The following is a 27,338-nucleotide window of genomic DNA, read 5'->3' as shown; positions in this document are numbered from 1 at the left end:
GATCAACAAACATTTTGGAAAATGTTGGAAATTTGGAAAATGTTGCTTCTGGTTATGATGACAAAATTGTTTCCCTAGACTTTTTTTTGTAGCTAAGTGGCAAACGTACTCTCACTTTTCTGAGCTATAGTTTCTAGATGCTCAGTTGATCAGATCACTTGCCCTTAGATACAATCTTGATGTATCCCACAATCTAATCCCTTTTTAATCAAAAGAGGTGATGCAGCAGTTATTAACAAGTGCTAGAGCTGTGAGCTTTAGGGTGATTTTCCCTCAAACGTTTGGCCTTCATCCCTCCTATTTATTCTGATCTCGTTTTTTTGCTGACTCTGCACATTTTACCACTGCTAACCAGTGCTAAATTGATTGTGCTCTCTCCTTTAAACATGGTACAAAGAAAAATTTCTTAGCTATCATAACAGAAGGTTTCAATTCTATTAAGGTCACGAAGGCGAGGATTATGCTGTACTTTCTCCACTTTATTCCTTCCAGCAGCCATATGAGACATATAACAGGACTTAATTTCCTATGATCACTTGGGAAAAAGTCAATTAAATAAATTGTCCAAACCACAAACAGGGAACCTTTTATAGTCATTTGTACCTTTTGCTGCCTCCTCCCTCTTCCTGCGACAGAAGCCTACTAGAAACATCTTCATTCTTCATTAGCTTAATCAGATCCTACAAAAACATACAAGGTTACTGGTAAGACTACTGAACATATGTACTCAAAATATACAGGGTATGCAAATCACTATAGACAACATTGTGAAAATGCATGATGCTGCAGACGTATTAATCATGAAGTGTACCCACTCTAATGAAAAAGTGAATCCATTACCCTATGTGGGAGTATATTTGCAAAGATCTGGGTGGGCTGATCCTCTGCTTGGTGTCCTTAATAGAATTAAGGATTATTCTAGTTTAAAGCCTGTCCACCACCAGTGATAAATGCTGGGAACCGGTCGAAAATAAAACCATTTACAGGTAGAATCAGAAGAGAAGTCCTCTGCATTTAGGATGTCCACCAAACAAGCTTCCAAATAAAACACTTTCAAGACCATGGCTTCTCATACAGAATAAGCTCCAAACTGTTTTGTGTCAATGCCAGCTTCTTGCATGGCCCTTCTAACCCATTTAGCTATAGTGGAAGATCAGACCGTTTTATGCTGCTTGTTAAGGGCTATTGGGTGCTGCCTCTCCTCATGGGGAGGAATATCTGCCATCATTGTCTCATATGCCTTAATACATCGGACCACACACAGTTAGGGGGAATCTGGAAAGGAAGGCTAAGAAACCACACGTGATTTAAACTTTGTCATCCTAGAAATATGGAAAGTAACCCCATCTAGGGTGAATACTCTACCCGTTAGATACAGAGCTCTGACATCTGACACTCCTACACGATAACAGGGACTACAGGGTAGCCAGTTTGGCCAATAACTTCTTCCTGGTGAGATATTTATTGGACTGCCAGGACAGAAAAAGTTTCAAAACTTTGTTGATGTCCCAAAATGTGGAATATCTGGGTTCTGGAGGAAGCGAGATAAAGATGCCCCGAAGAGGTTTACAAACCAGCAGATGTTCCCCCACCGGGTGATCATCTATGTAGGAGTAATCCTTGGAGATCACCGATCTGAAGGTATTGATCGATCTGTAAGCCAACCCTTTGGAGGCTAAAGAGGTGAGGAAATTTAAGACATGTTCAATGTCTGTCCCCACTGGATCCACGTGTCTCTGGTGACACCAACCCAACCATCTACACCAAACTGATATATACCATATAATGGTGGTGTCTGCCCAGGCCTCTGAGAGGAGAGATGACGCCTCTTGTGAATGTCCTGGGACTTTCTAGAATTCCCTGTAGTCTTCTACACTATAAGACAAAGAGATCCGTCTAGGACCAGATGATTGTGAGTCCCCTTTGGGTCTTAAGGAGATCCAGAAACCGGGGTAGACGGATTGGAAAATTCCAGGAAAGGTACACAAGAAATGGATACCAAATTTACAATCTCCAGATTAGGGTGATTACCACCAGCTCTACCTGTTGCCTCTGCACTTGAGCAGAGAGGCACATAATCATGGCAAACGGGGAAAATACATACCTCTTTTACAGAAGCCAGTTCTGGAGAAATGCATCTGTCGCTACCACATTTGGGTCCGGCCACCAGCTAAAGTACCTGGGGAGCAGGTAATCCAGGTAAGATGTGAAGAGGTCCACTAAGAACAGGTCTGAAGCGCCAGGAAAACTGAGGGGTGCAACTTCCAAAGCCTCACATCTTGCAGGTGGCAGGAGTGGCAGCCGGCTACCTGGTTGGATTTTCCTAAAAGATGGCCCTCTGTCCCTGAAACCTGCTGCTGTAGACAATAACCCCCGAAGCCCCTGGCCAGATCCAATAGGATCTTGGACCTCGTAGCCTGAAGTGATTGATGTAGCGTACAGCCACCAACTTGCACATCTTGAGCAGGACAAAGCATTGCACCCTGTCCTTGGTTCAACATTTGACCTCAGCTGAGCTGGCCAGCAGTTCCAAGCAGTTGATGTGAAAGTGTAGCGTAGGTTCTCATTATTTTAATGAGACTACTAGATTTTGAGCGGCAGAACCGCCTGCAGTGTGGGAGACTGAGTCTGACCCACTACAGGTGACACCTGTCGCCCTAATCCGGGTTTTGCTCCGGCTAACTAGCAGTGTCTCATCTCTACCCGAAGGAAGGATGATTGGGCAGCCGAGCACATGACATAATTTAATTCTCATGGAAATCGTGGTCACTTAGGTCTCATCAGTTTCTCTCAGTTACATTAGTCTCACGTACATAATGACAAACAGAGGCAGTATACGTTTCAATAAGGTTTTAATGAAGCAACTGCATCTTAGATAGCAAAGCATGTGCTGCAATAACCAGGACGGTAGAGCATGACAAGATTAAAATTGTGACAAGGAGAGTAAAGCATAGAAATAACGCTATCATATTGTCACTAGAGTCAATAGACTAATTTCTACCTAGGCTATAATAGAGCACAGCATGTTAAGCTCTAATTCTGCCCTTCAGGTTCTCTGGTAAGACATCATCCCCCATACCTGAGCAAAGGCCTGAAGTCTGCATAAGCAGCTGTAGCAAAGCATTCAGCAATCAGAATAAAGTTGTGGTTCTCTGGCTGGAATCTCCCTCTAACGTGTAAGGGACAGGGAAGTGTTTATATAATAAAACAGCTGATGTTCTGCGAAAAAGTCCCTACGTAAGGATGTGTGTTTTCTATGAACGTCAGAGACAAAACTTGTACCACGTTCACCGACAACCTACCTAACTGCAGCCTTGAGAGAAGCACAGAGTGAGCAAGATTGTTTTGTGTGAGGACGTAGTGCTGGCTTAAGCAAAAACAGCTAGGTAGAGAGAAATAAAACAAGACCGCAAAAGTGGCTATTGTAAGAATAATAAAATGAAGGTGAATAAAATATATCTAGGTTAAAGTGCTCAGCGGCAGGCCTACTATGCTAAAATAACATGCACAGAGCTATAACTAAAATGGCTACACAACACCCTCCCCTTGTCGGTTGAAGATGGTTCAAGGCCTAAATATACATAAAGGCTACCAAGACTCAACGTAAGATATATAGGTAAAACATTTCAATAATCATAAGTTAAAAGGACACATGAGCATATAAAAGGACAATTCAAAATGTAAACATGTGGCACAAAAAGGGCCGAATTTCAAGAGTCAAACGTGCATCGAGCTATAACTAAAATGGCTACAAAACAAAAGGACTTTTTGAGAGAGGACCGTTTTCCTCCTGTGGAGAATTCCCCACACCTTGTGCCCCAAATGTGCCACTAGCATTGTTTTCTATCACCATGTCTGGAAGGGAGCCCAATATCTCTCAAACATTCCAAGCCTTCTTATAGGTGAGCCATCACTGAATTTGTTCTTTGGCTTCTTCCAACAAGTAGACCACTTGAGAGTATGTGAGTCCTCTTTGAAGATGGAATGCTTTGAGCCACTGTAATGCCCAATAGTGAACAGCCCCAGAAAAATAGCCTGAATTGAATACAACAACAGTCTCACTACTCAGGCGAGTTGTTCCAGGAAGGTGGAGGTCTTGGTGGCCATACGCCAAAGTTTGTGTCTGATCTTGTTCACCTTCCTGAAGAGAAACCCTAGAATAGCTCAAAAGAGGTGGCAGCAAAAGGGACAAAAGATCATTAAAGGGTCCCTGTTTGTGGATTTCACAATTTGTTTAATAGTTTTTTTCCTAAGTGTTCATGGGAAATTAAATGTTATGTGTCTTCTGGAAGTAACAAAGTGGAGAAAGTAAAACATAATCCTTGCCTCCAGTCCTGACATAGAATTGGATTCTACCCAATTGGCAGATTTAATGTACTTCTAAGTCCCTAGTAAAGCGGTACAATGTGTACCCAGGGCCTATAAAGTAAATGGAACTCATGGGCCTGCATCACTGACTGTGCTACCCACTCAATCATGTTTTAAGTCTGTCATTGCAGTCTGTGTGTGTAGTTTTAAACTGCCATCTCAACCTGGCAAAAGAAACCTTTTTCCAGACTTCCTTTCTAATACATATGAGTTATCCTTAGGGTAGGCCCAGGAAAGCCTGGAGGGCAGTGTGCAGTGCATTTAAAAAGTTGGACATGTATGTTTAAATTTTACGTCCTGCTAGTGAAAAACTATATTTTTTATTTTTTTTAAATTTATTTATTTATTTAGTTTAATGACCATACAATAAGCCCAGGTGCAGGGCATATACAAACAAAGACAATCCCAGCAATGCCCAAGCATCAATTTTATAGCCAGCCTATAATAGATGTAATAAGGGACATAACCCCATTATACTCAGTGCAGCAGGGTCTGGTCAACATATCGCATACTGGCCATAGGGATTAACATTAGAAACATACCTCAAAACAAGGGCTAAATGTTACCACGCTCCCGGGGGGGAAAAGAACAGGTAAGGAGCCAAAAGAAGTGAAGTGCGGCAGGGAGGAACACGGGCAGCACAGTCATCCATCCCAGCAAACCAACATGGCACAGACAGGCAGTAACGCAGAGCGGGTCTTCCATGTGCATGGCCAACCAAGAAAGCACACAACATTTCATTTATGAGACTCCAGATAGGAGCGCAAGGGCGCCCAAATGTCCCTCGGGCGGGAGCCCTTAGGGACCAGTTCCCCAAAAATCGTTAGCTGCTCCTGACAAAACACCGCATCTCGCAGCCAGTCGGCCCCGCGAGGAGCCCGGCCTCTCCCCCAACACATTGCCACTCTTCGCTTAGCCAACAGCAGCAATAGTCCCACCAGCCTCCGCGAAGCCGTCGGCACCCCGTCCACCAGTCCAAGCAGCTCCAGCACAGGGGAAAGATGCAGATCCAAACCAGTCATTTCCACAATCACATGCATCACTTCCAGCCAGAAGGCGCGCACCTCCCCACAATTCCACACCAAGTGTAAAAAAATCAGCGTCAGGGGCGCGACACCTTTCACAATTGGCATCCGCGCGTAGCCCCATAGCGTAGAGTCTTCGAGGGGTGTAATATAAACAATGCAGAAATTTAAAATGGATAAGCTGCAGCCGATAGTTTGGCGACAGTAGTCTCATATGCGCACAGCATTTCTTCCACACTTCTTCAGAAATGCACTCCCCAACGTCCAGTTCCAATCTGGCTTTAGCAGACACAGCAATATCCCTCTGCTGTTCCTGCAAGCAACCATACAGCCTAGTAATGAGTTTGCGCAGTGACTGCACACACCACAACATCTCCAGAGCCCGGCAGGCCCTCGGAATCGCCGGGAGACCCGCAAAACGTGCACGGAGCATCGCATAGACTCGCAAAACATATACCCGATGCATAGCATTATCCGCTCCCTCTCCAAGTGCTGCCTCCGGGGAGATCAGCCGCCCCCCCCCTCAAACCAATCCCCCAAAGTAGATAGACCCAAGCCATCAAGGAAGTTCCGCAGCTGCACGTCCCCGGACATCCTCTCACCAGCGACATCCAGCACCGGCATCACGGGAGCAAAGGGCTCACATGTCTCAGACCGTCGCAACAAAACCTCCCAGGCCCTGGAGGTGCACGCCACTGTATCCACTCCACGGGACCGGGGCCGAGACAAACACCCAAGGAACCGCGGCAGCCTATCTGGCCACACCGCATCGCAGGCGCAAGATGTGGTAGGTAGCGCACGGGGTGAATCCAATAGTACACAAAGTGGGCCTGCGCACAATAATAATAGAGCTCCAAATCAGGGGCAGCCAGACCGTCCAGTTCAAAGGGCAGCGTCAGCTTCTCCCAAGCAATCCTGGGCTGCCCACCCGCCCAGACCAGTCATATCAGGGCCGAACGGAGGCGCCGCAGGAAACCAGCAGTAAGTGCCAGTGGAGGTTCACAAATAAGTACAGAAATTTTGGCAGCACGACCATTTTAGCAATAGCTATGCGCCCTATAAGCGTCAATGGCAGCGTGCGCCACACCTCGATCCTGTCTTCCAGCCAAGCTACTAGTCTGCCGTAATTAGCCAACCAAAGCGTTTCAACACCACAGCTCAGCCAGATTCCCAAGTATCTGACCGGACCGCTCGCCCACTCAATAGGATACCCGGACAGGAAGCTCGCCGTCCCTGCAGTAAGAGGCAGCACAACCGATTTAGACCAGTTGATTGTTATGCCAGAAAAGGCACCAAATCAAACAATCTTGTTAAGTAGAACATCTAGGTTCTTACTCAGTTTGCGAACATACAGCGCAATATCATGAGCGTACATTGAGATTAATATAGGCCACTGCCGTACGGCATCCCTCTGTTATTATGGTGTTGTCGCAAAAAGGCTGCGAGTGGCTCCACTGCCATTGCAAAAAGGAGCGGGGACAGTGGGCAACACTGGCGGGTCCCCCGGGCCACCGGGAAGAGGTCTTAGATACTGCCATTCCGCCGCTATCGAGCAACAGGGTCTGTGTACAGCAACTGAATCAATTTAACGAATCGCGCACGCAAGCCCACTCTGCCAAGCAGCGCAAATAAATACTTCCACGCCAGCGAGTCATACGCCTTTGTGGCATCTAAAAACACCGCTGCAGCCTCCTCCTCAAGCGTGCCCATCACCGCAAAGAACGTTCGCAGATTATGCATCGTTGACCGCCCCGGAGCAAACCCAGACTGGTCAGGTAGCACCAGCCGCGACATCAACGGCTGCAGTCGTGCCACCATCATCTTAGCCAAAATGTTATTATCCACGTTGATCCTAGAGAGTGGGCGATACGAATCACAACTATGGGGGTCCTTGCCAGGCTTGAGAATCGTAACAATCAGCGCTTCCCGAAGGGAGGCGGGAAGAGCTCCAGTCTCCATCGCCTCGGCGTAAACTTCCAACAATTGAGGAGCTAGTATATCAGAATATTCTTTATAGAAAGCAGGGGTCAGGCCATCTAATCCAGGGGACTTATCACCGGGTAGGCCGCTAATCGCCGCTCTCACCTCCTCCACAGAGAAGGGCGCATCAAAATAAGCTCTATGTGCATCGTCAAACCAGAGCAAGCTGATCTCAGAGAAATATTCCAGCGCAGCCTCACTATTCAACTCATTGGGAGCAGAATACACATCCATAAAATATCTAGTAAAAACGTTCATAACTCCCTCCGTCCCAGCCACGCGCTCACCCTCCAACCCATCTATTTCAGTAACATAGCTGCTAGCCCAGGGTTTGCGTAGCATGTTCTCCAGCGTGCGTCCCGCTCTATCACCCTCGCCATAGTGCCTGGCCCTGGCATACTTCCCCAAAAAACAAACTTCCAGCAAAGAGGCCTCCTCATAGAGAGACACCACGCCCGCAGGGCCGCTAGTGTTTCACCAGACCAATCTGCCACCAATTTGGCATCCAGATCAGCAATTCGAGCCTCCAAATCAGCCAATTCCTGCTGCAACGATCTTCACACCCCATGCTGCTTTGACAGGCACACTCCACGGATAACCACGTTAAAGGCCTCCCAGAGCTTCCCAGCAGAGTCCACCGATCCTCTATTCTCGTCAAAATATTGAGTGATAGCCTTGCAAACCTCCTCGCGGAATGCCGCATCCCGAAGCGCCCCCTGTGGCAGACGGCAGGCAAAGGCGGGGCCCTGCCCCCAGGCATCTCCAGCTCCAACTTGACCGGAGAGTGATCCAACAGAGTTCGGGTCAGATGCTCCACCGATCGTGTCCAAAGATCCATATCGCGCGTGCCCAGCCAGCGATCCAGGCAGGACCAGCTATTGTGCACATAGTTGACACATGTGCCCTCCCTCTTATCCCCATGTCTTGCCCTCCATATGTCAATCAAGGCGCCATCACTCATAACTGTTGACAAAGCATTAGCAGCGGCGGAGTGTAGCGCCCTGGACGAGCTTTCCCGATCCCTCTCCAAGTCAAGGACTACGTTGAAGTCTCCTCCCCAAATCACAGCGCCACCCCCCAGCGCTTGAACCACGCTCCAGACCTCGCAGAAAAATTCAGGGTCATCAACATTAGGGCCATAAACCGAGACAAGCCTGCAAGGCCTGTCTAGTAGCGTTCCACTCATCAAAACATAGCACCCATTCGGATCCACTATTACCTGCTGTGTGCGCCATTGTAGCCCCTTACGCAGCAAAATCGCCACGCCTCTTGCATACCGCAAGAACACCGCACTGTGACATTCACCGATCCATCCAGCTTTCAAACGATGGTGCGTAGCCGTTACCAAGTGCGTTTCCTGCAGCAAGCATATGTCGATATTCTGGCCCTTAACATAGGCAGACATGAGCCACACCTTACATCCATCATTCAAGCCATGCACATTCCAGGTGAGGCAACGAAGAAGCGTCACCCTACCCAGCGCCACCAAAGTAACAATACCAAAGTTCCATGCCACCACGCCACTCCCCCCAGCCCACCAGCCGCACATAGGTAAAGGAAGCAAAGGTAAAAGACCAAAGAACAGAAAGGGAAAGAATTGCAAACAGACCTACCCCCCTCCCACGCAGCCCCCCCAACCGGGTCAATACCAGAACCCACACCCCCCAAGCCCGAAGAACAAAATCAAAGACCCACAACATAGTGACAGGACTCATCCAAGGGCCGTAGGCTAGCCACCCAACCCACCAATCGTACCAGGGCAGGGAGGGGAGGGCCCAAATAACAGGTATTGCGTCAGAGCGGCAAATGTGAAAAACAAAGATACTGCAACAGCGCTCCCAGATAATCATCAAGATCTACTGGTTCTCCAGCACTCATAGGCAGTTAATCATTGTCACTTAGGTCTGCTCGCTCAGCTCCAGCATCAGCCACCCCCACAGCCGCAGGCCTCCGGGGAATCGTCTTAACAAACTTAGCCACCAGCTTCGGGTCCGTAAAGAAATGTAATGTGCCCCCATGTTGTATTCGGAGCTTCGCAGGGTAAATATGAGAAAATCTGGCATCAGTCAAACTTAACGAGTGTTTAATTGGCACCGCCTGCACACTCGGGGTCTAATCCGGAAAGAAGCTCAGCTCAGAGTTCTTATAAATCACCGGGCGCCTCTCTCTGGCTAGCCGCAACACAGCATCTCTATCACAGTAGTTCAGCAGGTGGATAATAATGGGTCGCAGGGAAGTCCCAGGCGGAGGCCGAGGGCCAAGCGATCTGTGGGCTTTCTCTACCACGAACATCCTGGAAAGCTCTCCAGGAAATAGGTCTGCAAACATTTTCTCCACAAAGTCCTCCATCCTGCCTTTGTCCGTGGGTTCCGGAAGACCAATCATTCTAATGTTGTCACGGCGCGACCAAGCTTCCAAATCTTAATTTTTATTGCGAGTAACCTCCAGCACCTGTTCCATCCACAACAGTTGCTCCCTCTCTCCATGTCGTCGATCCTCCAGCTCCAAAGTGCGCGTCTCTAACTGGTCAAAGCAAGCATAATGATCATCCACTCTGGCCTGGATGCGGTCCATCTGTTCAGTTAGGTGATCTAATGTAGCGTCTATGCCTGCCAAACTGTTTTTAAGATCCAAAAACATGGCTTTGACCGATGTGTCCAAAGGTCCATCCTCCGCCGAAAGAACTCCCGATTGAGAGGCCGAAACACCCCCTTCCTCCTGCCTCCGTCAAAGGAGATCTTCGCCTGCCTCTGCTCCGCCTTTCCCATGGCGGCAGCCGCTGCGAGCCCACCAAGGAAATGCTCCCCTCCAATTGCTGAAAAGAGGAAACCAGGGCACCAGGTACACGGAGCACCACAAATATGAGGCTCCAATAATAGCGCGACGTCCCTCAGGTAGCTGGCCTCTCTTCCTTTACTGCCAGTCTCTATCCACCACTAAGATAGGGAGCCTACCACCTGTCAGCCAGCGGGGCCAAGGCCATCCCCAGATCAGGCCTCCGCAGGGCGCAAGCCAGCTCCTCCTGCCTCCAAAGGGCCAAAAACAGCCCCCCGGTCCGATCTGACCGGCGATGGGGCCGGCCAGAGGCCCTTCGCTAAGCAACCGCGCCAGATAGGCCAAAGAAAGTCCCAGTTCCAGAGCAAGGCCATGTCCGGGCACCCAGTAGAACAAAAGGTGCCACGCCCATCACATAGCTTCGGGGCAGCCGCCCCAGACAAAATCCTCAAGGGTCAGGCAGGTCCTTGCCAGCACCCAAGGCGCCCGGGCTCTGCAGCGCCACGCAGGCCGCCAGTGGCAAACGCGGAAAAGCGCCGCCCCCCCGCAGGTCCGCAAGGCCAACGACCAGGAAGGCACAGGGCCGCGGTCCAAAGTGACTGCCGAGCCAGCCCCGTAAATGTGTGCCTCAGCCCTGGCTGCCCCTAGCACACAGCTGGCGGCAGCTCCTTCTCTGTGGACTCAGCTGGCAACCAGCCAGCATCAACGTAGGGGGTGCGTCCCCGGCGCCACGGGCCGAGAGCAGGCCAGAGCCCGCCCCTTAGCCGCATGCAACGGGCCGCTGTGGAGCCCCCTCCAGCCCGGGACCGGGGAAAAACGGGAGCACCACTGCCAGCAAGAACTCGCCCGTCAATGGAGCACCGCTGCAGCCGCTCCAACAGGAGAAATGCAGGATTTATGCCCGGCAGAGCCTCACATAGTGATGGCCATATTGCCGGCAGGCTAGCCACGCCCCCGCTAGTGAAAAACTCTTGAATTAATTTTTTCACTAATGCAAGGCATACCTCCCCATTAGGATAACATAGCAGTTACCTTTTACATCTAATGAGCTGTAACTTCTAAATGGGAACAGGTAACCAGTTTATGTCGGGTGTCTTTGGAATTGTAATGAAAAATTCAAATGTATGGTAAAGTCAGATTTTGAATTACAGTTTTGAAAGCGTCACATTTATTGCCTGCAGCCTGTCTCTATGACACACGACTGGGTGTAGCTGACACTTGGGCTTTGTCTATTCCTTCTAGCAGCCACACACAGCAGAGAGCTTAGGTGTGCATTGATAGGCCAACACTGCAGGATGGGGCGTGGAGCTGGATACAGCCCTACTTACACTTAAATAGGTTGTGTCCTACCTCGACACAGAGGGCTGCATACCCCCTGTGGTTAGTGTAGAGCCAGAGCACGGGAGGGAGGAAACATGTATTTCAAAGGGAAGCCTCCAGAAGCTTCTCCCACTTCAAAGGTGGCGCCTGATATAAATATTGTACGTCAGACACCAACTCTTCAGTAGACTTCTGGATCTGTGGAGACTCCATCAGGAAGGACTGCTGTGCTATTGGAAGGAATGCCGCTCTTCTGGACTTCTGCCCTGCTGTGTTGACCTGCTGCCCTCTTGCCTGAGTGAGACGGCTCCAACAACCTTGAGCCCAGCACCTGAAGTCTGCCATCTGTGAGTCATACCCTGCCAAGTCGCAACCCAATCCTGGACCATTGGAAGTGGGCCTGAAGGTTGTATGCTAACCCAACTGAGGATCCAGTAGAACAGATGCAACTCTGGTGCTGCGGGACGCAATCCCAAGCCGACAACACATCTGCTGCATGGACTTTCATGATGTAAGACTTTGCATCGCAGTCCGCAGCCCCACCGGAACCACCGCTGCATGACGCATCTCCGATGCAGGCCCTCAGATTGCAAACCTCTCATCGATGGGATCCTCAAAGACAATGCAGGAAATCGCATCACAGCCCTCATCAACGGTATAATTGATAATGACTCGGGATCTTGCACCGCAACCTCACAGCTCCTCGGAACAGATGCCTCAATTTGACTGCACTACGCATCCTTGATGCAGGACTCTGCATTTCTTTGCAACCTGGACTAAGGGTACTCTGTTCAGCAAGCCTAACTGGGTCCATGTAGCCGGCCCGTGCTCCATTGTGGTCGGTCTGAACCTATGTCTTTGTCCACAGTTGGCTCTCTGTGCTTTTTGGTACTATTTTCACTGAAATCTTTAACAGTGCATATCTTTGGTTCTACTGAATGAATTTTTGTCATTTTGGTATTTTTTATTTATTAAAATGTGCTTTATTTTTTAAAATTGGCTTGGGATTTTTCTTCTGTTGTGTTTTCACTTTATTACTGTTTGAAGTGCTGTATAGATACTTTACACATTGCATCCAAGTTAACCCTGACTGCTCTGTGCCAAGGTGTCAGAGGGTTGAACACAGGTTAATTTGGGATTGTGACTTCACTCTGACAAGGACTGTGGTTTCTGCTTCAGTAGGGTTTCTCTACCCTCAACCTGTAATCCAATTTCTTACAACAAGCATAAAAGAGGGAAGGTCCCAAGACTTGATGGGATCCCGGCTGACCTCTATAAATCAGATCCCATCTTATTGGGCTGTTGCCTAGCTTTCATCAGCAATGCAATTTAACGGAGCCCCAACCCCCGATTCATGGGTGGGGGGCCAGGATTCTCCCCATTTTTAAGATGAAAGACAGGCATGACCCCACTAACTATCACCCTATCAGCCTGTTTGATATCATTCAAATTATTATTTTGAGAATATTGCTCTGATGGAGTGAGGAAAATACGATTCAAATTGACAGGCTGCCTTTGGAAAGAAAATAAGTTAAATGAAACAAGCTTTCAGGCTCTACCTCCTACTAACCAAGCTTATGTTGTGCTTTTAACAACGTTTCTCACTATCTATTCTGTTGTAGTCCAGTTTAACCAACCTTGATATTCTACCTGGAATCCTATCCTTATTGATCAGACCACACAGTGGAAACTTCGCATCCGCTGGTGCCATACAGGGGAGCCCACCAGACCATTTCTGGCATCATGAGGGGGTCAGACAGGATTGATCTTTAGCACCTATAATAATATCCTTATACATAAATAAAGTCATAGGGTTTATATCTTGTACAAGTGATGCCCCAGTTCTTAGTGGAACAAAGGTGGCAGGACTTCTGTTTGCAGATGGCACTCTCCTGGCCTCAAAGACCCCAATTTGTACCAAAACCTAGTAAACCAATTTATAGATTTCTGCTCTAGGGGACTGTTAACAAACATGGCAAAAAACAAGTTAATGATGTTTCGCCCTCACAAGGGAATTATGAACATTTTGAAAGTCCTCACCTCATCTTCGCAGCGTAAGCAGTTCGGAGCAACTGCCCTCCCCATAGTATGTAGCTTATTGTGGTCGTAGTATATCATGTATAGAATTTTGAACTGCATCAAGTGGAGGCGTGATTTAATTAAAACTACACATGCATGCATCAGTGCTGCCTCCCAATCTATATCTTCCCAATCTATATCTTCAAGTTCTCCCACATCCCTTTGCCACCTTATGCGCAATTGTCCTATTGTTCATCGTTCTGTATGCAGCGGCTATTGCCCCTTTGCCTAATTAGTCCATCAGTATCCAACCCTCTACTGGGGCGTGGTCAGGCAGTTCTGCCCCTACCAACCCCTCAGCACACCAGGCATGTTTAAGTTGTGCATATTTTAGGAACTGGGGGCCAGATGCAGGAAACGATTTGCGAGTCGCAAACGGCAAAAAGTGCCGTTTGCGAATCGCAAATCGCATTTTCCTATGCAGAAATGCATATTGCGAGTCGGGACCGACTCGCAATATGCATTTCAGAATCGCAAATAGGAAGGGGTGTTCCCTTCCTATTTGCGATTCGGAGTGGAATGCAATACCATTTGCGACCGCATATGCGGTCGCAAATGGTGTCGCAGTTACCATCCACTTCAAGTGGATGGTAACCCACTCGCAAATTGGAAGGGGTGCCCATGGGACCCCTTCCACTTTGTGAATGGACCCAAAAAAACTATTTTTTCAGGGCAGGTAGTGGTCCAAGGGACCACTGCCTGCCGTGAAAAAATACCGAAACTAAAGGTTTCGTTTTTTTTTTTTTTAAGTGCAGCTCGTTTTCCTTTAAGGAAAACGGGCTACACAAAAAAAAAAAAAACTGCTTTATGTAAAAGCAGTCACGAACATGGAGGTCTGCTGACTACAGCAGGCCTCCATGTTTGCGAGTGCCCATAGTCGGTATGGGGCCGCAATTTGCGACCCACCTCATTAATATTAATGAGGTGGGTCTCTGCGACTCTGCAAGTCGCAATTTCCAAGTTTGCTACATCTGGCCCTGGGTCTGGTGCATGTGAAATTCCTGATGCTTGGGAACATTTGGCCTTTGTAGGAAGTGAGCTGAGATTATGAGTGCTCTTGTTTTTAATCATTTTTACACTCCCTTCTTTTTATAACATAATATTTTGACTTTTGAATTTAAATCTTTGAATAGTATCAAATTTTAAGGGTAATTACTTTGAAGTTTTAACACCTGCTTATCGTTAGCATGTAGTGTACTGCTTTAATTGAATGATTTTATATGGTTTTCCCGAAATAAACTAGTTATTTTCTCTGTATATTGCAAGTGCTTAGAAACCTATTGCCATTTTTACAAAGGATGTGGTCCCACAACTGAGTGTAAAATTACTACTAGTAACTTTTCACACGTAGCCAGAGGTCTCAGACAACAGGGCACATTTATCCCTATGGTAAAGAATAGGGAAAGAATAGTTTATAACATTTAAAAAAAATCTGTAATATACTTCTGTTTAATATAATGTAAAATAATGTTATGTGTATTTTTAATCTAGAATAAAAAAATGTTATCACATTTTTTTTATCTCAAAAGCATAAATTGATTTAAATACATTGAAATAATGTATAGTTATTTGTTTAAACAATTTTTAAAAATCCCACCTACATAATATGTTTATTTTATCAAGTATGTTTAAAAAATAACAAAAGGTGTGCACAGAAATATTTTTAATTAACTTAAATCTGTTTTGTTAAAAAATAAAAGTGACATTTTATTGTTAAACAATATTTTAATTTATACTATATTTTAAATTATATATTTATAGGATTGTTTAACATTACAGAAGATGTATATTTAAAAAAAAAGGCAAAATGAGTTCATTCATGTTAACATTATTTTTAAAGCAGTTTTATTTTACCGCCCGATGCATTATTTCCTGTGGGTGTGTGTTGCAGTACATGTGAGTGTCCTGGTTTGGAGTACATATGTTACTGTTTTGGGTCCTTTCTGGCTGTTGTAACTTTACAAGTCTAGTTTATGAATAGCAATAAGTTTACTGTTTATTGGGTGGGTGTTTGTAGCTTCCTAAGTACCTCCTCTCCTTAACCCTCCAAACTCCTTTTTAAGCTCCTCACATCTTGTAGTAGTATACCCATTTTCTAGCTACTCCCTCTTCCCTCCAACATTTACTACTAAAAAGTAGATCTACGCAAGTGGCTACCTCTGCATTTAGGTGGTGCTCTTCGCACAGGAAAAACATGAGAGGGGGAGGAGGAGATCACCACATGTAGGTTACTTAGTAGCGTTTTGGAGCATGAGCAGTTCTATTGTCGTACTACAAAACAAACTACACAGTGCAGCTTGCAAATAGGACCCTCTAAGTATGACAACACATTAGTGCCACTAACCACCACACAAGTCATAAACTATAATTTAAGTGAAAGTGAAACGGTGATAATATCCTCTAAAGGCAATTACTAGCTTAAGTAATGAAAAAAACAATTTTCCTATGTGGGTCTCTCTTAGTAACTTGCAAGGCCTTTTTAATATAAGAAGAGTAACTTGCCACACTTTTCTGAAATAACACCCAAAGCGTGAATAAATAACATGAATGTCACAAACAAAAAGAGAAGGCTTAAATATTTTATTTTAAAAAAAAATATCACTTAACAGACAAAAATTAAGAATCTAACTTATTTTATAACTCCATTAACACCATTGTACAAAAACATTACAGACTTCTTGGACATTATATATTGTCAAACTGCCCACATAAGAAAATCCACACAGACTTGAACTGAAACTAAAATTGAGTGTGAGAATCAGAGCCATTTGTATAGGTGCCAAAGAGGAAGCTGGAATTTAAAAAACAGTTTTCTTGTTGTGAGTAAGAGAGACGATGGGCGAGGGTTTTTATTTCTATTCTTCAAGTTTTTGAAGTCCACAGATTTTGTACTCAGGGCGCATGGCTGACTGTATTCACAATAGAACTTTAACCAGCAAATTGACTGCCCGAAGAGTGTCACCTTATTAATGAATCAAAGGAAGGCCACCGCACAATGGACAAGAATTCAAAAATTCTCTAGAAACTGCACATCACATATCTCATTACCAGAGAAATCCAAGCAAAACACCCAGTATTTTGTGTATTGCTATAAAGTGAAGGTTCAGCTTGCTTTTATATATTTAATGGATACCATTTATTTAGATCAAGACAATCCTTAACTTCATTTAACATGGCTAGTTTCCATCCATTTCGAAAACTTTACAGTTCACAACACAAGTTGCATCCTCCATGTTGATTCAATCGTATTACTTTGCATCTGAGAAGCAAATATTCAGTTCGAACAGTCTCATTCATGATGGTGGAATATTTCATGTGTTGTCTGGTGCTAGCGCAGAATCTAGAGTCTTGATGGGATTTAACTATTCAGTTTATTTCGACATGTTCCACATCAGGACTTCGATTTGCTACCTTCAATAAAACAGAGAAGTAAAGTGTGATAGTCTTAGATAACAAGTCTTAAGTGTACAGCATATTTCAAGAAAATACACACCAGGAACTATAGCAGCTGTTGTAAATTTGTAAATGTTATTAAGGAGCACAACAAAGAAAGACATTGTGTTTAAGTAGAGGGCTGGCAGATCAAACGCAAACTGGATAAGCTGAGCTATGAATGGCATTTGGCCTATAACTTAAGGTCTTTTGTCACCATCATACGTTTAGGAAGAAGGCATTGCTGGAAGCATGACAAGCAAAACAGGAAAACATTTTTTTACTAATTAAATGCATTATTAAAAAAAAATATATATACATTTTCACAATTCAAACATTGAAGACAGCTAATTTTTTTTAATTTAAACATAAAAAAATATGTATGAGCACACAATATTTATTTGACTTTCTTCATATTCATAATTAACCTATATTCTCAAACATGTGAGGAGAATGTATTATGTGGCTACACTCAGGGGTGTGGAAAATGTGAGCACATAGCTTTTGTGCAAGTATGCAAAATTTGAATAAAATTCCACAAATTATGCGTAATTTTGCTAAATGCAAAATTGGCATTTGGTATCTATATTTTAGAGTGGAGTGGGTCCTCTTACCTGCTTTGGATGTGAGAATGCATTTTAAGCTAAAAACATAGTGCAAAAAACCAAAGCTACCATGAACAACAGTTGCTCATGCTCTTGTCGGTCACGTTGTTCCTGTGTGTTTGCTGTAACTTTTTACGACAAATTGCTCATTTTATTACGTGATTTGGTATAATAACATCGCTTTAAGAATTTCGCTTAACTAGAGTAACACAAAATTATGCTAATTATGCAGGCTTAATGCAGATCCAGCCTGGAACTAGTCCTACCCCTAGTTTACCAGGTAAGTTCCAAATTAAGCAAATCATTTAAAAGACAGCTAAGTTAAACCAGGATAGGCACAATATATATTTAATGAGGTTTCCGTAAAACTGTTATTACTTTCTCTACCAGTCTGCATAATTTTGGATTGAAGAAAGGTATTGTGCATGGTTCTAGAGAACATTCACCCCGGCTTTGAATTTGCCATAGCAACATGTAGTTTTTTGACCACCATCTCAGCACACATGATCATCGTGCGTTTGTGTTGGAGGTACTTTTTGTGACACAAAATGAGATTCAGAATGGGCCTCTGTGGCCTAAAAGGACACACCATCTGTGCCTTCTTTCTGGAGCATGACTGGGCTGTATACAACTGATTGCGGTGGCAAAGCAGAACTTTTCCCCTTCTTGTGCCAGAGAGTAGAGCTTACCAGGCACTTTCAGCTTTTAAAGTTGTCTGCCAGCCCACTGAAACCGGATGACTCACCCGGCCATGTGGGACCTAGGTGTTGCATATGGACCATGGGTAGCAAAGTGGTCATAACCACAGTGGGAATCATTTTGTGTTTGCTACATTCAGGTGGTATTAAGATAGCAGAAAGTCCAGGCAGCAGATGTGAATTGCAGCACCCCCCCACCTTAAACATTCTTCAGTGAGCCACATTGAGCAATGAAAAGAAGGAGGAGCAAGCTGAAACTCTCTAGCTTCAAAGGGGCCCTCTGTCTCATTCCCTTGACATTTCTCAAAATTACTCCATTGACGTTATGGTGATTTTCCCTGGCTTTTCCTGGCCAACTGTTCTTTGGAAAGACTACCCCACACACAGAGGTTAACAGGTAGATAATGAGACAACCTCCCTTAATTGTGTTGACTAGTTTTGGGTTTCTCCTGCCAGAAGACTCTCACCTCCACCCCACCTCCCTGAAAATGCTTTATGGCAAAGATCTTAGCTGGATTGTCTGAGTGGTATATGCAAAAGGGCAGCACCTGTCTCTGAACTGAACTACTGGAATTCACAACCCCTTCCTACCATTTTATTATATAGATGGGACAAAGATTTACAGACAGAAGACTGAGATTTTTCTAACAAAACATGTTGGACCTACACCAATGGTGACTAAGAAACTCTTTGGTGCTCCAGAGCTGGAGTACCCACCACCAACTACCATTGCAAGGTTTGAGACCGGAACCTTTGGTAGTTCAAAAGCCTGCCATGAGAGAATCTACCTCGCAGCTTGTCTTGAAGAAGTAGTGAGCTGACTGATGAGGAGAGCCATTGGAGTTGCCCTTGCACGAGGAAGAAGATGCCTACAAAAGGAAGTCCAGATAAATAGCTGAGGAGATGGCTAATGGCAACAGCCTCTGTAGCCAGAAAATACATGCAACAGGCATGAGGCTAGGTGAGGTCTGGGTGGCTTGAGTGAGCCTGCAGTATGTGCTGTCTTTGTGAACGTGCCTGAGAGTGTGAGGTTGTACTCATGATTGACGAAGTGCTTAGTGGATGAACACACTACAGAAACCTAGCACTCAAAAGGGTGAGGCACTTATCAACTTGTAACAGCAGTCTGCAATTGCACTGGACTGGATGGTGCTAAAGATGAGACTGTCCGACTTCCACACACTCACCATTACAAATGGGAAGGGCTCCTAACTTGTTTGGGTGCTTGGGCTTGATGAAGAACCCAAGGAACAAGAAACAAGGCTCACCAGGCTGCAGGAAGGGAGCCTCCCACATAACAGCTACTCAGCTGGTATTGGAACTGAATGCGCTTACCCAAGCAAGCATATATGATGTATCTGCTGCCCGTTTCAACTGAAGCCAACTTAGCAGGAAGAGCAGTTGATTCCCGCCTGGTGGGCAGTGCGTGATACATACCATCTGGAGCGGTGAGGCTGCCGACCATTAGTGAATAGCAGGTCTGCACTGCCCAAACTGACATCCAGCAAAGGAAAAAAAAAGCAGTTGGCTACCTGTAAGTCCTAGTTCTCCTTTATGAGTATTCTCTCTAAATCCATAAACAATCTGAATATCTCTGTTCAAGCTTGGCATCCTTGGAACGCCATCTTTAAAGTGAAAAACATGCCTATAGGAGGTAACATTTAAAAAACGTAGTTTCACATCAGCCAACAATTACTATGCGAGGCATTTGGCAGAAAACACTGCAGTACTTCTCATTTCTAAAACCACCACACTAGGGACAATGTAGCCTTTAATAGACTGGGGAAACATAGTGCCAAATGAAGACATTACATCTTCAGAACTCCAGAGTCAGGCAGCATTTTTTAAGATAATATTCTGGGAATCCCACATGTGTGTGGAGATCTTGAAATTGTTTATGGAGATTAGAGTGAATCTCATGACAGAGAAGGTACAGTGACACTGAAGCAAAAGTAATTGTTGTAGGGGCTAAGAAGTTTATTCTTTCATGAGCTGAATCACAAAAGCTCTCACCATCCCCAATACCTCTGCAGAGACTCCCCTCAAAGGGCCAAGCGCCAATGCAAATTACCGCTAAGACTGTCCTCCAGATTGCTGAGGACACGGTTTGTACCCCTGATAAAAGGTCCTTAAATGCTTATGCACAGTGACTATTTGCGTGTTGGTAACAAAGAACCTCCTTTTTTATTAACTAAAGTACTGCTGTGCTATCATGTCTCAAGTTATTGGTAATATTGAGCACTGCACAGAAACAAATTAATAACTCTGGGGTACAACAATACAAGTTTAATTTACAGTGTTTTTTTTTGCTGATGTCAAAGTGTAAAATGTGGTCATAATTACGTAAAAGTAATGGGTGGCAACCTCTCTCACCTCATTTAAAAGCTTTCTCAAGAGGATTATTACATTTTGTAGAAACGCTCGTATTTATACATAAAAAATTGGCAAGATTTAAAATTGAATTACAGAAAGGAAAAATAGCATACCTTTTCTATGAAGATGAATTCTAGGAAATTGAGCCCCAATATAAAAAAGGGCTGCATAAAAGGATATATGTAGTTCATACACAATTGCAGACCATTTAAGTTTATCAATGATACACAAAGAGTTGTATTTCAATGTTTATCACTATAACAGTTGCAATATCTGAACAAATAAAAGCTGCAAGTAGCAAAACCTGTGTAACATCAAAAACAGCCCCAGTAAAACAATAGAAGTGGCACAAATACCAGTTTAGCGAAGGGGTGTTAATCCCCAATGTGTTGTACATTACCCATGGGATGATAAAAATATAAATGACACAAGGTTACAAATCATCAATTACAGTTGCTTCAATCTTCATGATTTTGAAAAGTTTGCAAATCCTTTATCAGAATTAGATTTATTGGGTTTTATAGTAGACCACATGAGATTTACACATTACTTCAATTAGCACAGTTTTAATTCCTGATTACCCAGAGGATTGTTCTTTTGTATACACATTCTGGCAAAAGAAAGACGTCCTTCAAATCATGAACTCCTTAAAAAAAAGAAATACTAAGATATATGGAAAGTACCATCCTTCTTTCTTATTGACGAGATATGCAACAATCTAATTGTACTCCCTACATAGAATAGGCCAGACTCAGTAGTCATCCCTTTTCATTCTGGTCAGTGTAGTCCATCTTTGTAAAATTGCAGTCCTTCTAATGGAGCAAAGTTTGGTAACTGTCAATTTCTTTCAAACATTTAATTTTTCATAGCCCCAGACATGTGCCACTCTACATGTCTTATGTGTTCTTCCAGTAGGTACAGAGCTCCACACTTGTTTGCACCTTAACATTCAATAACAAATGCATTCTTAACTGTTCCAAAGACAGTATGTTACTGCATTGGTCACTGCCCTCTGGTGCAAATCATTGGCTCAGGGAACCATTTCAGGAAAAATAAAACCTCCACTGACCTCATTCAAAAAATTACTGTCCCTCATCGTCTACAGCGGGGAGTTGCAAGTGAAACCAAACTCAGTGCTCATCCTTGTGCATTCTGGCCGATGTAGTCTATCTTTGTAAAGTTGCAGTTCTTCCAATGGAAAAATGTGTGGTAACTGTTAATTTGTTTCCAGTATTTTATTTTTCTTGAAGACACATGGTTCAGTTGGCGGAGCATGGTGGAGTACAGCAGGTACTGAGTGCCAAACCTGTTTGCAGTATAATATTAAAAGATGGACCACATTGATCAGAATGCACTGGGAGGGCTACTGAGTCTGATTTCACTTGAAATACACATATGCATACACACACACACACACACACAAACTTATATAATATAAACAAATGTTTACACACACACACACACATATATATATGTATACACACACACACAAACACACATATATATATATACACACACATATATACACACACACACATATATATATACATATATATACATATATATATATATATATATATATATATATATATATATAAGAAAGGTAAACAACATAAAAAAACAGAAGATTTCTAAGACAAAAAAGACTGCATAGCACCAATCAGCTACAACCAATTCCAGACTTAACTGGAGGGCTGCTATCACCAGGTTAATTAAACCTCTTGAGCAAAGGCCTCTATTTCTGTCCTGTACCTAGAGACCATAATACAGCCAACATGAAGAGAGACCTAAAAACCTTTGAGAGAAGATGCAGACTTACAGAATACGTTAATAATATTTCTAATGTTGATCTGCCAAGCTACCTTCCAGATCCATTTAAGAAGTTTCGCCATCCCAAATCATGGACTCCTCAATGTGGTAGAAATCCTGTTCTTGATACATACATTTTATCCATCAACAAACTCATCAAAGAACCAAACACCTAAAAGGATTTTTGATAACATTACCAGAGAGGAAAGAAAAGCTCTCCACCACCTCCAACAGAGAACAGATGTCATTATAAAACCGCAGACAAAGGAGGTGCGGTGGTTGCCATGAAAGTATGTGATTATATTGAGGAGAGGATGAGACAACAATGGATACCAGCACTTACAAACTTTTAGAAACTGATCCCACAGAAGACTTGAACAAAGAAATCAAGTACATGGCTGCAGAGTACAGGACCTTAAACCTCATTGATGAAACAACCGCAGATATACTTGTTCACTCCAAACCAAGGCCTGGGAGATTTTATATGCTTCCCAAAATTCACAAAATGAACAATCCTGGCCGCCCTATCATCTTTGGCAATGATACAGCCACTGAGAGACTATCTTTATTTGTCGACCTGCACTTCCAGCCCATTGTCCAAGAACTTCCATCATTGTTAAGGACACCTTCTTCAGATTATTGAAAAATTAAATCAAACCAACACATTCGATGATGACAATCTTCTGGCTACATTTGATGTTACATCATTAAACACCAATATACCACATGATGATGGGCTTATGTCATTATCTGAAGCTCTTAATAAAAGAACTCTGAAAAAGCCATCAATAAATGTGCTTACCAACTCTGCAAGAGTTATCCTTAAATCCAACAATTTCACCTTCAATGGTAAACACTATCTGCAGATACAAGGGACATCCATGGGCACTCGGATGGCTCCTTCCTATGCAAATATCTTCATGGGCAAACTGGAGGACTATATACTTGTGAGTTCTAACATTAAACCACTGGTATGGCTATGATACATTGATGATATATTTATAATATGGAATGCAGGAAGCAGAACACTGGAGCAATTTACAGCTTTTATCAACAGTATCCATCCTACCATCAAATTCACTGGCAGCAATACTAAACAGAAGAGATGTCTCCTTTTTCTGGATGTGTTACGCACCATTCATGAACAAACAATTATAACTGATCTGTACCACAAGCCTACAGATGTTCATTTGTATCTAAACTGGACTTCATGTCACCCACGCCACACTAAACTCAGCATCATCTACTGCCAAGCACTCAGAGTAAGACGCATCTGCAGCAATGAAGACACTTGTAAAGACCATCTACAGGAGCTTGTTACATTATTTAAAAAGCGAGGCTATCCTCTGCATATCATTCTGCAACAAACTGACAAGTCTTTGCAGTTACCAAAGGATGCACTTATTTGCAATACCAACAGAAGAAACAAAAGTGACAGAATCCCATTTGTGGTTGACTATCATCCATCAGCTCCAAACTACAGAAATATAATACAACTTTTCCCTTACTATCCACTTGTGAAAAATTGCAAAAGCTTTTTCCAAGACCGCCAGTCATTGCTTACCGCAGAGCTCCCAATTTACGATTGCTTATTGTGAGAGCTGAACTTAAGCAAGCTGTAACAAATGCAGGAATTTATTGCTGTGATTCTAATCACATGTGAATACCTTTTACAAACATCATCAGTAACGAGCTCTGTTACAAGAAGGACCTAAGGAATAAGACAGCATCTTACATGTCGCTCAACATGCATTATTTATGTGATTCAGTGGCAATGCCAAAGCTGTAAAAAACAATATGTAGGCCAAACAGTGAATGACCGCTGTACACGATTCAGGAACCACAAATCAGCAATAACAAACAAGAAACTTGACCAGCCTATAGCCAATCATTTTAACCTTGTGGTCCATTTACTATCAGATTTTAAGATTTTCCCTGTGGAACATGTCTTAAAGGAAGAACTACAGGACAGCAGAGAAAACTTCTGGATGTACCATTTAAAATCACTGCATCCAGATGGACTGAACATCACTGACAATCCCACTTCATTTCCGCATATCTGAAGAGTTCTCAGGACTGCATTGATTCCACATTCCAATTGGAATCTTCACTCGTGATGCTTTTTGAAAATCCAGCAGTGTCAGCTGTGCAGCCACTGAGCAAACCATCTTATACTACCTGAGGAAGGCGGAAGCTGAAACGTTGTAGTAGAAATATATTTATGTTCTTTGGTGAGATCATCTGTTTGAGTCACTTCTTTCTTGGATATTACATTTTCTTGTGACTCATTGCATCCTTTGGGATACAGATTTTTGCCCTAGCTGGCTGTTTTCTTGTGATCCTTCATGTTTTAGGATATATATATATATATATATATATATATATATATATATATATATATTTATATATATATATATAAATATATATATATAAATATATATATATATATATATATACAAAAAATCATCTCAAAAGTGTGATTTGTCATGTTAATTCCTATAGGAAACCAAAAGCATGCTTCTTGTGATCTGGTGTAAAGACATTCAGCCATTTGACAAATCAGCATTTAAAGAGGTTCTTGGCCTGAGCATGAAGGGGTTGAAAAGTTAGGTATAGCTTAGCCATTGGTGTCTGTACATGCTCTGATTCGCCAATTTAAAGGGGCCTAGTCAATTTAGCTGGCCACAACACGAACCACACGGTCATTATCCTTATGCCCATAAAATGAATTAAAAAAATAAGGGGACAGGATATGCACACCTGAGCCCAAGGGGAATGGTGGGGGACAGGCAAGGGATCCCGCTCCCACCTTTGATTGGCTGACCACAATATGAACATCATGTTGTGGCTGCCCTTTCAGGACCTGGGGACATATTTCCCATTCAAATATATTGTAGTGAAAGCCTGTTTTTGACGGTAATAAAAAGGAACACATATGAAGGGTGAGAACAGATATCAGCAACAATATAAATCATGTGTTGGTGGTGTCATTCTCATTTTAGGAATTCTGGTGCATTTCCAGATGTTTTTATCCAGTGAAAAATGCTGACCCTCTTGGGGGATTTGATGAACCATGTTGAAGTGAAATCTTTTTTCCCTTCATGATTTTCTCATAGACATTATGGAAAGTGCTCCAGAAGCTAAAATGAGATCAAATTTTCTATATGTAAACAACATATCTCTCAGCAATGTGAGAATAAAGTCTGATGTTCTGAGTAGAACACATACTTTAACATACTTTCAGCAGCAGCCTGTCAGTTGATTCTATGTCAGGACCGGAGGCTATGATTATGCATAACTTTCTTCACTTTATTAAACAGAAGTTGTCTTAAAGATCAGTATTTCGTATAAACAAAGTCAGTAAAACACACATCCCAGCAACCTCAGGAATCAATAACCATTGGCAACAGTCCTCCAATCATAACGCAGGTCCTTGTATATAACCCTATGGCGTCCCTTCCTGTTTCTTTTTCTTCACTGCTCGTCAGTTGTTGTTCTTTCCCTAACTGTCTGATCTATTGTGCATGTTAAACATGTTTTTACCATTTGATGGTGTTTGACTGAAGGCTTTGTATTTACTGTTTATTACGCACAGTAGGCGACCTCATCCAAGTGCAATCCTTTACACCAGGGGGTTCATAAGTAGCACTTTTTCACGCTTTCTGCGGTTCCTGCCAAGCACCTCGCGCTTCTCAGCAGGGAAGCACTGCGAGCTCTTGGAGTGCGCAACGTGTAGAAAGGAATCCCACTCGGGTTTTTCCTCGCTCAATTTCCCTCAAGGGATTCCCTCCAGTCCTTGCCTGACGCCTCATTGAGGCAAGCCTTCCCCTTCTGAAGAGGCTGGCCAGCATCAGCCACCACCTGCTGGTCGAGTGAGATATTACAGCACAAAATACAGTTTATTTTTGTCACTTGGAAAGCTAAATGACAAGAGGGCTGCCCATATAATTACAAAGGACGTGTATTTCCATTCAGGTTTTAAAATAACCTGTGGTGCTCTCACCCTCGGAGATGGAGTCCTTTAAGGACCATGACTACTCCCAATGTTATGAAAGAGAGAGAGAAAGAATGGCCGATGAAAAGTAGCGCCTGACTGAAGGGAAAAATAAGCCCTTAGTCAATCCATATCAAGAACTCTTTCCCCTTTTCAAGCACAAATAAATAAATTAGCAAACCATCTACCCAGGGTGTTTGAGTAAGGCGACAGGGATATATGGGCTGGCACCAGTGGGCAGTCTAACAGACAAATAAAAAAGGATGCCAAGCGTGATGCTGGGCATCTGGAAGACTTTGACAGACTGCACCAAGTCTTCCGTAAAAGTGCGTGCATGCTCAAACACACACCTTACCGGGAGGAAGATTTTCCAGGTGATAACGGCAACCATGTCACCCTAATTTACAGACCTGATCCAGGGTTCCCCATACCAGGAGAGGGTGACACTGATGAGGACAGATCCTCTGAGGAGGAACCAGAGTGCAGCAGATCATGGTGCTGGGTTACGAACGCAGCAGGTTCGCAGAAGGGGGACATAGATGAGGCCAACATTTTGGATCTGGAAGGATTATTCCACCCCCAGTCTTCAGAATGACTCCTGAACGAAAGGAGTTGGACTAAGTCGCCAATAAGATCCGGCAAACCATAGATAAAGAGGTGAGGTCTTCTTTGAAGGCAGAAAGCCCCTACCCTGCACTTGGGGGGAAGGTGATGGCCTGAAAGCATATGAGGGACCCCATGAAAGGGATTCACAGGTTGTGAGGGTCTGACAAACTCCTTGTCATGGTAGGCCCTCTTACCAAGATTATTGAGTTGGTGGAACAATCCAAATCCTCGGACACCCCTATGTCTACAGAGATTGTGGTTGGCTGGACTAACA

General features: G+C 43.8%; 1 protein-coding gene across 12 annotated transcripts in view; it reads right to left on the bottom strand.

Moving 5' to 3' along the window:
- Positions 1–598: 598 nt before the first annotated feature.
- Positions 599–27,338, bottom strand: part of LOC138266474 (THAP domain-containing protein 1 B-like) — a 177,747-nt gene continuing 151,007 nt past the window's right edge. For 11 of the 12 annotated variants that reach the window (XM_069215315.1, XM_069215390.1, XM_069215342.1 and 8 more), the window contains one exon: positions 16,113–16,958. In XM_069215315.1, coding sequence (XP_069071416.1) covers positions 16,939–16,958 — 20 coding nt within the window. In that variant the 3' untranslated portion in view covers positions 16,113–16,938. Of the gene's footprint in view, positions 681–16,112; positions 16,959–27,338 lie in introns of those variants that run through there. The other variant, XM_069215352.1, reaches the window with a different exon arrangement.

This window comes from Pleurodeles waltl, chromosome 2_1 (genome assembly GCF_031143425.1).
Source record: "Pleurodeles waltl isolate 20211129_DDA chromosome 2_1, aPleWal1.hap1.20221129, whole genome shotgun sequence".
Classification (NCBI taxonomy): Eukaryota; Metazoa; Chordata; class Amphibia; order Caudata; family Salamandridae; genus Pleurodeles; species Pleurodeles waltl.
This window is presented reverse-complemented; position numbering and strand designations above follow the sequence as displayed.